The sequence below is a fragment of the Phyllostomus discolor genome, chromosome 12 (genome assembly GCF_004126475.2).
Source record: "Phyllostomus discolor isolate MPI-MPIP mPhyDis1 chromosome 12, mPhyDis1.pri.v3, whole genome shotgun sequence".
NCBI classification, from domain to species: Eukaryota; Metazoa; Chordata; class Mammalia; order Chiroptera; family Phyllostomidae; genus Phyllostomus; species Phyllostomus discolor.
The window spans coordinates 31,471,546-31,489,177 of record NC_040914.2 but is presented as its reverse complement, the minus strand read 5'-3'; the positions used below and the strand labels follow the sequence as shown (position 1 = coordinate 31,489,177).

Here is a 17,632-nt window from a genome sequence, read left to right as displayed (position 1 = left end):
GGATAACACAGGGAGCAGAGAAGGGGAAGGGGTAAGTCAACGAACATGAATAGAGGACTCATGCGCATGGACAGTGAGGAGAGATTGACGGCTGGAGAGGGGAGGGCAGGGCAGGGGAGAGTCATGGGGGAAAAAAGGTGGGACAACTGTAACTGAACAACAATTTAAAAAAAAAAAAACATGCCCTGGCTGGCGTAGCTCAGTGGATTGAGCTCAGGCTGCGAACCAAAGCATAGCAGGTTCGATTCCCAGTCAGGGCACATGCCTGGGTTGCAGGCTACGGCCCCCAGCAACCACACATTGATGTTTCTCTCTCTCTCTCTTTCTTCCTCCCTTCCCTCTCTGAAAATAAATAAATAAAATCTTTTTAAAAAACATAAAGGATCTTCTATAGCCAGAGAGGCCAAAAATAAACTGTAAACATATTAAATAAGTCATTGACCTTAAAAATAAAATAAAATAAGCTTGAATATAATAGAATAATGGCTGGCCTCAGAACTGAAAGCTTACCTTTTCCTTTGTGACTTAGTTAAGGTAGAAAATACTGATGAACTCTGTTTTTCCTGACCTTTTCTTCTTCAGAAAGGAAGAAATCACGCTGATATTTCTGAATTCACCTCTAAGCCTGTGTGCTTTCAAAACTCACGAAGTTCAATAGTATCTATTTTACCTTGTGAACCTGGTGAGAAATCTATCTGCCAGGAAGGACTCCTTGTGGTCAGCAGGGCCCAAATTCACAGCCAAAGTCCAGCAGTCTTGCTGATGAAGGCCTCTCTCTCTCTCCGTATCTCTCTCTATGTCTCTCTCTCTCTCTCTCTCATACATGCACACACACACACACACACACACACACTGCATTTCAGGGAAAAGCCACAGACTGAGCTTCCACCTCCTGCGTTGGGATCCTGCCCACTGAGTCAACTCCTATGAGGGAGCTCCTGGTTTCCTCTTCAACCAGCGATGGAGACACCACCCCCTATCCAATCAGAACTGCAAAGTTCATTTGCCCCTAAACCAGCCCATGAGAGCTCAACTAAAGTAACCACTCAGAACGCATGGTACCAACCAGTCAGAATGGCATGATTTGGACCAATCAGAACTGTGTGAATTTGGAAACCCTTTTTGCATAAAATTTGCATAAAATGTTTGCATAATAAAGTTAAAGGCAGCCTCGTATATCATTTCAAGGGGCCTCATTGTTTATTTCCACGGGAGGCTTCATTTCCCATTGTGAACTGTTTGCCTGGTAAAGTTCCTCTTTCAGAATTCTTGTAGATGCACCCGGGTCTCGATAACTCTGTGCACAGATTTGCAAGATTCATATGTGCTTGTAAGTGCATAAGTGAGCAATATTTATTTGTAATAACTTGAAAACTACAAAAGAGGATAACTAATTGAACAATTATGTATACTTCTATAATTTAGAGATACCAGCTGTTAACCTCCTTCCGGTCCTTTTGTCTACATATAAATGAATTTTTTGAGTCAAGTTCAAGGAGGAAATCAAAATATACCTTGAGACAAATTAAAATGAAAACACAGCAAACTCAAATGTATGGAATACAGCCACAGCAGCTCTAAGAGGAAAATTCATAGCAGTACAAGCAGTACTTCAAGAAACAAACAAACAAAAAAAAACATAAAACAAATAATCCAACAATACACCTGAAGGAACTAGAAAAAAATTAACAAAGCCCAAAGTTTGTAGAGGAAAGGAAATAGTAAAAATGAGAGCAAAACTAGACTTCCGGCCAAGATGGAGGTGTAGGTAGATATACCGTGGCTCCTCACACAACCAAAAGAAGGACAACAACAATTTAAAAACAAAAAATAACCAGAGCTGACAGAAAATTGAACTGTATGGAAGTGAGACAACCAAGGGGTTAAAGAAGACACATTCATCCAGACTTTTAGGAGGGGCGGAGTCAGCAGCCAGCTGGGCAGCGGGCAGTGGACCCAGAGAGGCAGGAGACTGTGGGGCGGGCGGGAGGTCCCACATTCGAGTGCAGATAAACCAGGCGAAACAAAGGGGGAGCAGGATGAACTGCACAACCCCGGCCTCCAGTGCGTGGAAGTAAAGCCTCAAACCACTGACTGAAAGCACTTGTGGGGGTTGATCCAGCAGCGGGAAAGACTCCCAGCCTCACAGGAGAGTTTGTTGGAGACACCCACAGGGTCCTAGAACACACACAAGCCCACCCACCTGGGAATCAGCACCAGAAGGGCCCAGTTTGCCTGGGGGAAGTGGGGAAGGGACTGAAATCTGGCAGAGAGCGGAGCAAGCACCATTGTTCCCTCCCGGACCCTCCCCCATGCACAGCGCCATGATGCAGTGACATAAGTTGCCCCACCCTGGTGAACACCTATGACTCCACCCTTCACTACATAACTGGTGCATCAAGACAAAAAAAAAAAATGACCCAAATGAAAGAATAGATCAAAGCTCCAGAAAAAAATATAGCTAAGCAACCAAGAGATAGCCAACCTATCAGACACACAGTTCAAAGCACTGGTGATCAGGATGCTCACAGAATTGGCTGAATTTGGTTGCAAATTAGATGAACAAATGAAGGCTATGCTAAGAGAAATAAAGGATAATGCACAGGGAATCAGTAGTGATGGGAAGGAAACTGGAACTCACATCAATAGTGTGGACCAGACGGAAGAAAGAAACATCCAATCAGAAAAGAATGAAGAAATAAGAATTCAAAAAAAATGAGGAGAGGCTTAGGAACCTCCAGGACATCTTTAAATGTTCCAACACCCAAATTATAGGGGTACCAGAAGGAGAAGAGGAAGAGCAACAAGTGGAAAAGTTATCTGAACAAGTAATAAAGAAGAACTTCCTCAATCTGGCAAAGGAAACAGACTTCCAGGAAGTCCAGGAAGCTCAGAGAGTCCCAAAGAAGTTGGACCCAAGGAGGAACACACCAAGGCACATCATAGTTACATTAGCCAAGATTAAAATAAAGGAGAGAATCCTAGGAGCAGCAAAAGAAAAGGAAGCAGTTACCTACAAAGGAGTTCCCATCAGACCGTCAGCTGATTTCTCAAAAGAGACCTTGCAGGCAAGAAGGGGCTGGAAAGAAGTATTCCAAGTCATGAAAGGCAAGGACCTACATCCAAGATGACTCTATCCAGCAAAGCTCTCATTTAGAATGGAAGGGCAGATAAAGTACTTCCCAGATAAGGTCAAGTTAAAGGAGTTCATCATCACCAAGCCCTTATTATATGAAATGTTAAAGGGATTTATCTAAGAAAAAGAAGATAAAAAACATGTATAGTAAAATGACAGCAAACTCACAATTATTAACAGTAACGCCTAAATCAAAAACAAACTAAGCAAACAACTAGAACAGGAACAGAACCACAGAAGTGAAGATCACATGGAGGGTTAGCAACAGGGGAGTGGAGGGGGAGAGAGAGGGAAAAGGTACAGAAAATAAGTAGCATAGATGGTAGGTAGAAAATAGATGGGGGAGGGCAAAAATAGTATGGGAAAAGTAGAAGCCAAGAACTTATGACCCATGGACATGAACTAAAGGGGGGGAATGTGGGTGGGAGAGGGTGTGCAGGGTGGAGGGGAGTGAAGGGGGGGAAATGGGACAATTGTAATAGCATGATCAATAAAATATATTTTTAAAAATTAGAGCAAAACTAAATGAAACAGAGCCTTAAAAAAGTTTAAAAGACAAATTAATCCAAAAACTGGTTCTTTGAAAAGATAAACAAAATTAACAAACCTTTAGTCAGACACAAGAAGAAAAAAGATAGAGGGCTGAAATCTATAAAATCAGAAACAAAAAAGCTAAAGTGACAACCAACACCACAGAAATACAAAGGGTCATTTAAAAAAAATACTACAATTATCCCTGGCTGCTGTGTCTCAGTGGACTGAGCACAGGCCTGAGAACCAAAGGGTCACTGGTTCAATTCCCAGTCAGGGCACATGCCTAGGTTGTGGGCCAGGTCCTCAGTAGTGGGTGCTCGAAAAGCAACCACGCATTGATGTTTCCCTTCCTCTCTTCTCCCTCCCTTCCCCTCTGCCTAAAAATAAATAAATAAAATCTTTAAACAAATAAGTAAAAATCCTACAATTATATGCCAACAAATTGGACAACCTTCTAACCCAAATCGGGACAAAAAATGGATAAATTCTTAGAATAATACAATTCTCCAAGACTGAATCAGGAAGAAAGAGAAAATGTGAACAGATAGCTACTAACAAAATCAAATCAGATGACCAGCAGACATATGAAAAGATGCTCAATGTTACTTAGCAGAGAAATTCGAATTACAGCCACAATGAGATCTTGTCTCCTCACACCTGTCAGAACCAACAACAAATCAATAAGCAGCAAGTGTTGATGAGGATGTGGAGAAAATCAAACCCTTGTACTTTGTGGGTGGGATTACAACTCTGCGCAGCCACTGTGGAAAACAACAGCCAAGGTATGAATGCCACGTGTGAGCCCATTGATGGGCAACTAAATAAAGAAGATTCGTGCACTTATATCATGGAATACTACCCAGTCAGAAAAAGAATGAAATCTTACATGTGCAACAGCCTGGATGGACCTGGAGGGTATTGTGCTAAATGAAATAAGACAGAGAAAGACAAACGCCATATGATTTCAATCATGTGGAATCTAAGAAACGAAATAAACAAACCAGAAACAGACTCATAGAAACAGGGAACAAACGTGTAGTTTCCAGATTGGGGAGAGCTGGGGAGTGGGTGAGAAAGATGAAGGGACTAAGCGTTACAAACTAGCAGTCACAGAGTAGTCACGGGGATGTCAAATACAGCACTATTGTTATAGTCAATAATATTGTAACTATGTGGTGCTAGGTGGCACTAGACTTACCGGGGTAACACTACATATAAATATAATGTATAAATATAAATGTAAATTAAAAGATATATAAATGTATAACCACTTTGTTGTAAACCATAAACTAATATAACATTGAATGCCAAGTGTAATTGAAACATTACAGTTTAAAGAAAAAACTAGAGCTAAGGCATCGACATGGCTAAATCTCAAAAACGTGTTGAAGAAAAAGAGCAAGTCACAGTTTCATTGTTTGCAAAACAAGAGCATCCGCATTTAGTGATTCATAAACACGCAGTGACAGTGTGAACACGCATGCGCATTGGTGAGATGGGGCTTAGGTTGAGATTGGCCTAACTCTGGAGAACAGAGTAGAATAGGACCAGGGCAGGGGGCGGGGCCAGGACTACAGCAAGGGGCGGGGCCATGCACGCACTTTGTGCGCTTGTGAGATGCTCTGCTTGTGGCAATGATAGACTGTCGGTCTATGGATCAGGATTCTGGTTCAACAACGAAGAGCGCAGAGCAGGGGACAAGGCCACCCAGACCTTCAGGGTAACGAAGACACAGGATGCTACTTTTATGTCTATTTATTGTTTTTGCATGGGTTTATGAAAAGTTTTTCTTATGTAAATTCAGATATTCCTAACATAAAAAACAATATTCAATTGATTGATATAGTTATAGGAATAAAACATGTTCTAAGATATAAAATGCTTTTAAATTTATGTAATACTTTTAATGCCTTAAATAATATGGTAATGCTAAATCTTTATGCTAAAACTCTTCTATTTTTATTACCTTTTGGATATATATCAGCCACATTTTAGAAAGAGCATTTGTTCAAGGCAGGCCAGGGAATAATGTGTGGAAATGTTTCCCACGAAAAATGTGAGGGAATCCAGTATCTGTGGATTACAATTTTACGAGATCAAACCATTTTAAACTCACCTCCGCTCTGTGAGGAAGGAACCTAAATCCTGGTCCGCAGGCGCCCAGCAGCTCTGCGCAGCCGGGCCTGACCCGCTGCCTCCTGGCTGCAGCCCGCGGGCGCTGGCGGTGAGTCCCGGGCCGGCGGGCGGGGTCGTGGACGTCTGAAGGAGCTCCACTTCCAGCGCGCGCACGGGCAGCCTGCTGCCTTCCTTCTCTAGATGCATGGTCTGTTGTCCCGCTTCCCTCTAGGGTCCGCCAGAGAGAAGCCGCTATTAATTACTGAGCATATTGAGCATATTCTTTGCACCTTGGGAATCGATACTTCTGAATGAAACAAAAAGGCCTCTTTTTTTGAGAAAGAGAGAATGTTGTATTTCCACTTATTGATGCATTCATTGGCTGATTCTTGCATGTGCCCTGACCGGGGATGGAACCCACAACCTTGTCTTGGCATATCTAGATGACACTCTATGGGAAACTGTGTGCTCAATATCATTTTCGGACACATAACTTGTGATGATGATGTAATGTGTATATATTGATACTGGGAAATGGAGGGGGAGTACTAGAGAGGGGGGAAGGGAAGGAGAAAGAGAAGGAAATATCAATGTGTGGTTGCCTCTCGTGCATCCCGAGGGGACCTGGCCCACAACCCAGACTAGGAATCGAACCAACAACCCTTTGGTTCACAGGCCAGGCTCAATCCACTGAGCCACACCAGCCGGGGTAATACTGGGGTATTTCTCTTGAAACATGTATGTTGTACGCATAGAACAGAAACCAGAAAGACCCAGCCTCCAAGACGCAGCTCCCTCTGGTGGAGCAGATTCAGGTGACGGGGGCCCTCTGGTTTGCAGTCCCAGGGTGCTGAGTGGTCAGGAATCCCCCTGAGCTTTGCCTGAAGGGGCGCTGCAGCCGTGAGAAGCAATGCGCATGCGCAAGGCTGGACTGGGTACAACTCCGAGTCCACCCCTCCTTGTCTCCCCATTCCCACAGGGGCTCTGAATGCCCCGTGGTCACACATTCGGGAGCATCTGGGATGAGGAGACATTCACAGCAGGTACGAGTGGCTCATGTCTGCCACTGAGTAGGTGGGGGCACTGCCAGCCGGGGAAGCCACCCTTTCCGGTGGAGCCAGAATTTTCTGAAGACACAGAAAGACAACCGTGTCTGAAGAAACCGTAAGGATGAGGAAGTCTCACCACTTCCTTACTCCGAGATCTCCCTGCTAAAACATGATAACAAGTGGACAGAGAGACTGGAAGAAAGAGAACAGCTTCATAGCTTAGTACCGTTAAGAACCCCTTTTCCTGCTTTCTGAACAAGAGGCCAACCGTGTTTGCTTTGCACTGGGTCCCACAAATCATGGCACCACTCCTGCTGGGAGTCTGGGAAGGCACCTCCTTTCTCCGCCGCCCTCTTTAGGAGTCCCCACAGACTCCAGCCGCCTGGGGACAGGCCATCAGAAGACACCTCCCACCCCGACGATGACAGACAAACACCCGCACGCTTCCTGGCTCAGTTCCTCCTTTCTTTCAAGGTCTCAGTCCTAGCTCTCCGTCTCCGTCTCTGTGTCTCTCCACTGGTCGTTATTTTTTGGCTGCGACACCTGTAGAGATGACGCCCTCACGCCCTGGACCCCCGTGTCACCCAAACGCCCCTGTGTGTCCCTGGCCCCTTTCCCAGTGGGGATTTCCAGGTCCGACAAACACGCCCCTGTTACTGCCCATTACGTTCCATCAAGCTCTCCTGGTGTCTGACAACAACTCATCACAGACTTGAAGCTGCAAACAGTGTACTGATGATCTCAGAGTTGCCGTGGGCCAGGGGACACAGGGACAAGCCTCCCTGGGTCCTCTGCCCATGACACCTCGAGGTGGTGCCAGGTTCTGCTCTCACCTGGAGACTCAGCCGGGGAAGAGTCCACTTGGAGGGTCGCGCAGCGTCAGCAGAACCACAGCCTCGTGGCTGCGGGACTGGGGACCCAGCTTCTTGGTGCCTGCCAGCCTAGGGCTGCGCTAAGCTCTCTGAAACCACCTCCAACAGGACTCCGTGCCAGGGGGTCTCCCCTGCCCACATCCCCAGAGGACAAGGACAGTCTCCAGAGCGAGTCGACTGGCAGGATTTTATACAATGTAACACGGTCCTCAACAGACATCTCATCCGCCATGCTTGCAGTATTCTGTCGGATCAGAGGCGGGTCCACCCTCAGAGCTCAAGGGCAGGGGGTCACACAGGAGCACGAACACCAGGCGGGGGGATCCCGAGGCCACCCGTGGCAAAACTACAGGCCTATCGAGCCCACTCGGTGCCGCTGCTGCTGCAGCTGACTCGAGTGGGGGAGCCTGGGGCTGGCCTGGCCTCTGCGTCCCACGCTGCCCAGCGTCCTCAGCACCTCCCAGGGCAGCTTCCACTCGGCTCTCCTCCACGTCCCTACTGAGCCCCCATACCCCCTCCCTCCTTTTCACTGCAGTCGTCTCCTCCTCCATTTTCGCTGATGATACCAGCCAGGGCCTGAGAAAGCACTAGAAACAGCTCTGAGTGTTTCAGCGCAGAAGCTGGTTCCACGGGAGACAGACGTGCTGGGAATTAACCAGAGGTCAGGAATTAACAGCGGTAGGAAAACTCCAACCCCCGCGGCTGAAGGGCAAAGGGAGAAAGTGAGTGTAGAAACCACGATGGGCCTTTCTGGAAGGTGCTGGAGCCCCAGAAGAGATGCCCTCTAAAGCAGGGTGAGGTGGGCCAAAGGACTGGCCTGTCCCTTCCTCCCTCCCCAAAGCTCCCCAAAGCCCCCCACTGGTCAACCATGGCAGGACCAAGGCCTCCAAGCTGGAGCCAGACATGGAGATTCGAGCAGAGTACAGTGAAGAGCAAAGAGTTCTAGCACTGGCCCTGGCTGGTGTGCCTCAGTGGACTGAGCACAGGCCTGCCAACCAAAAGGTTGCTGGTTCGATTCCCAGTCAGGGAACATGCCTGGGTTGCAGGCCATGTCCCCAGCAGGGGGCACACAACAGACAACTACACATGGATGTTTCTCCCCCTCTCTTTTTCCCTCCCTTCCCCTTGCTCTAAAAATAAATAAATAAAATGTTTAAAAAAGAAGAAGAAGAAGTTTTCCCAGGACTGGCACAGCAACAAAACTATAAGCAATGACAAAAAAAAAAAAAACCCAGCCATCCTCCAAAGACACACCTGCTTGCAGCCCTACTGGGTGCACTGGAGGCCGCCCACTCTCGCCTGCTCCCACTGCGTTGCTGCGATTCTCCCCCTTTTCTCCTGAATCATCCCGCAAGCTCACAAACATACTATGGAATCTGCCGAGACTAAAAGATGCATCTCAGGACTCGTGCTCCCAGGAACAAAGAATAGGCCTCCTTTTCCCACTTCCTCCTGCTAAATACGGTGAAAAACCTGACATTTTATCTAAAACACTTGTAAAAAGACCCTGAAAGGGGAGAGAAGAAGGCAAACCAATTGTGACCCAAGAAATGACACCACCATCAGGACGCTGGGTTCTGATTACATCTCATGTGCCCCAGACAGGGTGCTGAAGCAGTCAGCAATCTGGAAACTCCATCAGAGGTAGACCAAACCCCCCCCAAGAAAAGCCTGCCCTCTGGAGCCAAAAGAGCGGGAAAGGGGCAGGCTAGCTGATCGGGAAACTTTTAGACAATCAACCACTCCGCTGCAGACAAGCACTGAAGACCCACATCCACCCAGGACAGCAAAGGCCACGTGGAGAATCCAAACCTCACCCTTGCCAGGCTGTGACAGGCAGTGGTGTCGGGGAAGGCGGACAGGGAGCTGAGACATTCACCTCTGCTGTGTGCTGAGTCCCGTCCCTCCAGGTACACACCCTACCCTTTTCCCAACAGGTGCAGACCGCAGGTATGGAGTCTGAGCTCCACCTCCAGCCTGCAGTTGCTGAGGTGGCTGGCAGAGAAGGCCAAGTGGAGAGCCTGGGCTTTCCACAGTGGGGCCACCCCCCACACATGAGTCACTGGAGCAGTACCGAGTGAGGCCACCCTCTACACAAGGAGCAGTACTGAGGTGCCTCCCTCCCTCCCTCCCAGCAGGATGGTAGCAGCAGAGGCCTGTGGGGAGCCTGAGCTCCCGCCCCCATGCAGCAGTAACAGGAATCCCTCCCCATCGTGATATTGACTGAGGCCCAGTGGGGAACATGGACTTCCAACCTCACCTGGTAGCAATGAGGCGGTACCAGGCCCTCGTGCTGGAGTGGCATCAGAAGAATGCAGCTACACAGAAAGCTACACAGAAAGTAGGAATTAGAGCCTCCTAATGTTCAAACTGTGCAGGTTTTAATAAAAAATCACTTGTCACACTAAAAAAAAAAACAAATGAACATCTCAACTTGAAAGAAAATAGCTGACAATACCAAAAGGAGATATGTGAAAATTATCTGACAAAGATTTTTGAGGCAGCCAAAATTAAAATGCTTCAACAAGCAATAACAAACACGCAAGGGACAAATGAGAAAATAGAAAACTTCTGCAAAGAGCCAAATAAGACTGAAAAATACAATAGCAAAATTAGAAACTCAATAGATGAGCTGAACAACAAAATGGAGGAAATGGAGTAAAGAATCATTGACCTGGAAGATAGAACAATGAAAATTACCTAATATGAGAAAAAATCAACAGACCCTCAGAGACTTGTGGCACTATATAACAGAAGATCTAACATTCATGTAATCAGAATCACTTAAGGAAGGGGGAGGAAGGAAGGAAGGAAGGAAGGAAGGAAGGAAGGAAGGAAGGAAGGAAGGAAGGAAGGAAGGAAGGAAGAAAAAAAGAAAAGAAAAGAAAAAAAAAAAAAAGAAAAAAAAAGAAAAGGAAAGGAAAGGAAAGGAAAGGAAAGGAAAGGAAAGGAAAGAAAAGAGGGAAAGATTATGTAGCTGGAAAAGTATTTGAAGAAATAATGGCTGAAAACTCCCCCAATTTAGCAAAAAACACATAACATACAGATCTAAGAAACTGAGTATTCCAAAGGGGATAAATCCAAAGAAACCTACACCAAGACATGATCTTGGTCAAACTCCTGAAAACAAAAATAAAACAAACAAACCAAAAAAATCTTGTAACCAGCAAGAAAGAAATGATAATGCCCCTGTAGGGAGAAAAAATCCAAGTGACAGAAACCATAGAGGCCAGAGGAAGTGGCTCAATGTTTTTCAAGTAAAGAAAGGAAAGAACAGCCAACCGAGAATCCTATACCTGGTGAAAATATCATTTAGGAGGGAAGGGGAAATCAAGACATTCTTAGATGAAAGAAAGGTAGGAGAATTTGTTGCCAGCAAATCTATCTTCAAAGAATGGCTAGAGGAAGTTCTCTAAACAGAAAAAGAAAGACAAGCCCTGGCTGGTGTGGCTCAGTGGACTGAGTGAGGACCTGCGAAGCAAGGGGTTTCTGGTTTGATTCCCAGTCAGAGCACATGCCTGGGTTGCAAGATGGGTCCCCAGTGGGGACCATGTGAGAGGCAACCGCACACTCCCTTCCCCTCTCTCTAAAAATAAATAAATAAAAGGAAAAAAAAGAAAATATTTTTTAAAAAAGAAAAGAAAAAGAAAGACAAAAGAAAGCATTTTGAAGCACAGGGAAATAAAAAGAACAACAGAAACAGGAAAAAATATGGATAAATACATTTTCCCTCCCCTGTTGAATTTTCTAAATTATGTTTGATACTTGAAGCAAAATGTATATCACTCTCTGATGTGGTTATCAATATATGTAGAGGAAATACTTCAGACAATTTTTTTCACAAGTGGGGGAGTAAAAAGGCATAGAGGAAGGTAATTTCTAGATTTTACTCAAATTTATAAAATGATGACAACAGAAGTGTGATAAGTAATGTATGTATAATTTAATAGCTAGAGCAACTACTTTTTAAAAAACTATAAAAGAGATACACTCAAAAAATATTATAGATAGCCCTAGCAGGTGTGGCTCAGTGGATTGAGTGCCAGCCTGTGAATCAAATGATCGCTGGTTCAATTCCCAGTCAGGGCACATGACTGGGTTGTAGGCCAGGTCCACAGTAGGGAGTGTGCAAGAGGCAACCACACGTTGATGTTTCTCTCCCTCTCTTCCTCCCTCCCTCGCCCCTCTCTAAATATAAATAAATAAAATCTTTTTAAAATACTATAGATAAACCAAAATGAAGTTGTAAAATATCTTCACATAATCCATAGCCCTAAAATATAAGTGGTCTGAATACAACAAGTAAATACAGACATTGACAGAGTGTATTAAAAACATTGCTCAAGTACATGCAGTCTATAAGAAATTTACTATAAAAATACACCGTATTTTGCACGTGTAATGCATACCCACGTTTTGTGCACATTGTACACAGAACTACTATACCCATAGTATGTACTGGTAATCATTATGCCCATTTATAATGTGCATCCTTACTTTTCCCTCAAATATTTGGGGAAGAAAGTGTGCATTATACACTTTTAGAGGTAGGTAGAGTAAAACTAAAGGGATAGAAAAAGACATATCATTCAAGCACTAATCCAAAGAAAGGCTGAGTGGCTGTCCTGATAGAAGATACAGTAAACTTCAGAGCAAAGGAAATTACTAGGGACAGAAAGAGACATTATATAATGACAGAAGGATCAACACACCAAAAAAAAAAGACATAGAAGTCTTAAATGCATGTGCACCACACAACAGAGCTGCAAAATAGGTGATGCCAAACTAGTAGAACAGAACGGAGAAGGGGACATGTAGGGTATTGCAGTTGGAGATTTCATTTCTCTCTCAGCAGCTGATAGGACAGCTAGACAGAGAATCAGTGAGGATACACAAGCGAACACCATCAACCAACAGGATCTAACTGATGTTTATTGAACATTCCACCTGGCAATATCTGAACATTATTTTTAACTTCTCACAGAAGACAGACCAAGATAGATCACACATTGAGCCAGCAAACAAACCTCAACAAATTTAAAAGGTCCTGGTGGGTCAGTGGTTGAAGTGTCATCCCATACATGAAAAAGTTGCAGGTTCGATTCCTGGTCAGGGTACATACCTAGATTGCGGGTTCAATCCCCACTTTCGGTGCAAATGGGAGGCAACCAATCAATGTTTCTCTCTTACATTAATCTCTCTCTCTCTCTCTCTCTCTCTCTCTCCCTCCCTCTCTCACTCTTTAAAATGAATAAAACATATCCTCTGGTGAGAATTTAAAAAGGAATTGAAATAATATAGTGTTTTCTATAGCCACAATGTGATTATGTTAGAGAATAGTAGTAACAGAAAGACACACACTTGGAAATTAAACAGCAATATGTGGGGGGACCCCCCAAAATGGTATTATCTTCTGGACGGCAGGCCCCATGTAGTACAGGCTTCCCCCACCCCTATGTGAGTGTTCTAGGAAGCCATCTGTATCAATGTGCCAGCTGGCCTTGCTGTGAGAGGCTGAGTTCAGCTTCAGTGATTTTTTTTTTTTTTGAAGACTCTTTCAACACATTTGCCCTTTTCATGATGGCTGATTTATGAGCGCACCTGCCCACACTGCACTGAGTGTTCATCAGTTTTTGATAAAAAAGAGCATGACCCCCATGCTCCACCCTGCCTATTCACCTGATCTCACCACAAACAACTCTTTTCTGTTTCCTTGGATGAAAAAAGTCTTCAAAGGGAAGTGTTTTCCCATTGTGGAAGAGGTGAAACAAAAACCAGCAGAAGCACTAAAAGGCATCGAAATCAACGAGTTCAAAACCTGTTTTGAGCAGTGCAAAAACATCTCAATAGGTGTGTTGCATCAAATGGAGAGTACTTTGAAGGTGACTTAAGTTTAAACATGTAAGAATAAATACACAATTTTTATAAATAAATTTCAGGTTTTGGGGGGTGGGGGGTCTCCCCTCATACCCCACTCAATAATCCAGAAGTCAAAAAGGAAATCTCAGTGTAAATTAAAATTATACTGAACTTGATTAAAATAAAAGTGTATCACAATTTGTGGTGCCCAGCTGAAGCAGTGATCAGAAGGGAGATTATAGTGCTAAATGTTCATGTTAGAAAGGAGAAAAGGACTCAAATCAATAATCTAAGCTTTTGTCTCAGTAACCTAGAAAAGGAACAGCAAAATAAGACCAAATCAAGCAGAAATAGGAAAAGAATACACATAAGGGCAAATCCATGAACCATAAAAACAACCGAGAAAAATCAATGAAGCAAAGATCTGCTTCCTTGGAAACATCAGTGGGATTCTTCAACCTCTAACACAATGAACAAAGAAAAAAGAGAATAAGAACCAACAAAACCTAAAATAAAATGCAGTGTCTGCCCTGGCTGGTGTGGCTCAGTGGACTGAGTGCCAGCCTGCAGTCCAAAGGGTCACCAGTTTGATTCCCAGTCAGGGCACATGCCTGGGTTGCAGGCCAGGTCCCCAGTAGGGGGAGTGCACGGGACATCCACTTATCGATGCTTCTCTCCCTCTCTTTCTCCCTCCCTTCCCCTCTCTCTAAAAATAAATAAATATTTAAAAAAAAACAGAGTGTCACCCAATGTCACCATAGACCCTACAGACATTAAAAGGATAATAACAGTACACTGCAAACAACTCTACACACACACATTTGACAAGTTAGATAAAAAACAATTTTTCAAAAAGCAAAAATTAGCCCAACTCACTCAATATAAACCAGATGATTTGAATAACCCTAAAACTATTGAGTAAATTGCATTTGAATTTTCTTAAAGATTTTACTTTTATTTATTCTTAGAGAGGGGAACAGAGGGAGGTAGCTAAAGAAACATCAATGTGTGGTTGCCTCTCATGCACCCCCTACTGGGGACCCAGCCCACAACCCAGTCATGTGCCCTGACCGGGAATCGAACAGGTGACTCCTTGGTTTGTAGGTGGGCACTCAATCCACTGAGCGACACCAGCCAGGACTATATTTGAATTTTTAAGTTCCCAAAAAAGAAATCTCCAGGCCCAGAGGGGAAATTCTACCAAACCATTAAAGAATTATCACCCAATATTTCCCAGGAAAATAAAAGGTGAAGAACACTTCCCAATTATTTTTACGAGGCCAGTATTACCTGATTCCAAAATTAGAAACAATAATAAAAACCCTACAGACCAATATCATACACAAATATGGTACAAAAATCTTTAGCAAAACTCAGCTAAAGAAATTCAGCAATACATAAAAAGAATTATACACTATAACCAAGTACGGTTGACTCCAGGGATGCATGGCTGGTTTCAAATCCACAAATGGATCATAGTTAAATAGTTACACTACCATATGGAGCAGTAATACCACTCCTAGGGGTACACCCATGAGAAATAAAAACCTATGTTCACACAGAAACTTGTACATTAATAGTCATAGAAGCATCCATCATTCGCAATACTCAAAGAGTGGAAATAACTCACATGTCCACCACTGATTAATGGATAAATAAAATCTGGGAGAGAAGATTATTCTGTAATAGAAAGGAACAGCATACTGATGCATGCCAGAACCTAGTTGAACACTGAATATTTAAGGGAAAGAAGCCAGTCACAGAGGAGCACATAATGCCTGATTCCACTTTCATATAAAGTCTGCTGACGAGACAAGTCTGTGTAGACAGAAAGCAGATGTGTGGTTGACCCTACCCTAGGGTCAGGGAAGGGGGGAGGGGTTGGGGGTAATGAAGAACAGCTAGCAGGGGTGTCCAACCTTCTTCCACGTGGGAAGAAGAGGAGTTTCACCCTGGCTGGTGTAGCTCAGTGGATTGAGCGCGGGCTGGGAACCAAAATGTCCCAGGTTCGATTCCCAGCCAGGGTACATTCCTGGGTTGCAGGCCATGACCTCCAGCAACCGCATATTGATGCCTCTCTCTCCCTCTCTCTCTCTCTCTCTCTCTCTCTCTCTCTCTCTCTCTCTCTCTCTCCCCCTCCCTCCCCTCCCTCTCTAAAAATAAGTAAATAAAATATTTTTTAAAAAAAAAGAAGAGGAGTTTCCTTAGGCCACACATTGAATACACTGCGACATGTAATCACAAAAACATCTCCTCATGTCTTAAGTAAATTTACGATTTTGTGCCGGGCCTCATCCACAGCCAGCTTGGGTTACATGTGGCCTGGGGACCCCAGGTTGGATGCCCCAGTGGGATTTCGTTTTGAGTTGCTGAAAATGTTCTGGAATTGATGGTACTGATGGTCACACAATTCAGTGAATATACTAAAAAGCATTGAATTGTACCATTTAAATGAGCAGATTGTATGTTAAGTGTATCTCAGTAAAGCTCATATAAACATCAATCTCCTGGCTGGTGTGGCTCAGTGGATTGAGTGCCAGCCTGTGAACCAAATGGTTGCTGGTTCAATTCCCAGTCAGGGCGCATGCCTGGGTTGTGGGCCAGGTCCCCAGCTGGGGGCGTGCAAGAAGCAACTGATTGATATTTCTCTCCCTCTCTTTCTCCCTCCCTTCCACTCTCTCTAAAAATTCATAAATAAGCCCTGGCTGGCATAGCTCAGTGGATTGAGCACAGGCTGCAAACCAAAGTGTCACAGGTTCGATTCCCAGTCAGGGTACATGCCTGGGTTGCAGGCCATGACCCCCAGCAACCGCACATTGATGTTTCTCTCCCCCCCCCTCTATCTCCCTCCTTTCCCTCTCTAAATAAATAAATAAATAAAATCTTTAAAAAAAAACAAAAAAATTTCATAAATAAAATCTTTAAAATATACATATATATTTTAAAACATCAATCAATATATGCTACCATACTAACAGGCTAGGAAGAAAAATCATATGATCATATTAACTGATGCAGAAAAAACACTTGACAAAATTCAACACCCATGACAAAAATTCTAACAAAAATAAGGGAACTTCCTCAGCTTGATAAAGAATATCTACAAAAATCCTGTAGCTAACATGACAATTAATGGTGAGAAATGTGAAGCTTCCTGCCAAGATCAGGGGCAAGACAGGGCTATCTGCTCTTAACACTTATTTACCATAGTACTAGAAATTCTAGCCAGTGTGATAGGGCAAGAAAAGGAAATAAAGGCATAGAGAACAGAAAGAAAGGCAGATATCTTTCCCAATTTGAAGATGGTATGATTGTCTGCATAAAAAAATCCCATGGAAGCCTTAGCTGGTGTGGCTCAGCTGGTTGGAGCATCCTCCTATAAACTAAAAGGGCACAGGTTCATTCTGGGTCAGGGCACACACCTAGGTTGTGGGTTCGGTCCCCAGTCAAGGCACATTCAGGAGGCAACTGATTAATGTCCCTCTCTCTCTCTCTCTCTCTCCCCCTCCCTCCCCGACTCTCTAAAATCAGTGAGCGTGTCCTTGGGTGAGGATTAAAAAACAAAATCCCAAGGAATCTATGAAAAAAAGCACCCTCATAGAACTAGTAAGTGAGTTCAGCAAGGTCATAGAATATAAGACAAATATTTTTAAAGCTACAATATATCCATATACTTTCAATAAACACTTTGACATCAAAATTAAAAATGTAACATCCTTTACAATTGCTAAAAATAATTAAATATTTAGGTATACATTTCCAACATATGAGACAGTATAAATACATACTGGAAACTACACCACGATGATAAATGAAATCAAAGGTCTAAGCAAATGAAGACATAAATCGTGTTCATGGATTGAAAGACTTGATATAATCAAGACGTTAATTCTCCCCAATTTGATATACAGACATAATGCAATGTTTATCAAAAGCCCAGCAAGAATTTTTGTAAATATAAACAGGATTATTCTAAAATGTATATGGAAGAGCAAATGGCTTAGAATAGCTAAAACAGCCTGGAAAAAGAAGAGTAAAGTGGAAGTAACCAATATACACCATTGCCA

The 17,632-nt window shown here is 43.8% G+C and overlaps 1 protein-coding gene across 1 annotated transcript in view; it reads right to left on the bottom strand.

Moving 5' to 3' along the window:
* The window catches only part of OCA2 (OCA2 melanosomal transmembrane protein), a 113,752-nt gene that overhangs the window by 91,147 nt on the left and 4,973 nt on the right, over positions 1 to 17,632 (bottom strand). The window contains exon 2 of the mRNA XM_036013546.1: positions 5,787 to 6,013. Within this exon, the coding sequence (XP_035869439.1) occupies positions 5,787 to 5,992 (206 nt within the window). The 5' untranslated portion in view covers positions 5,993 to 6,013. The remainder of the gene's footprint in view (positions 1 to 5,786; positions 6,014 to 17,632) is intronic.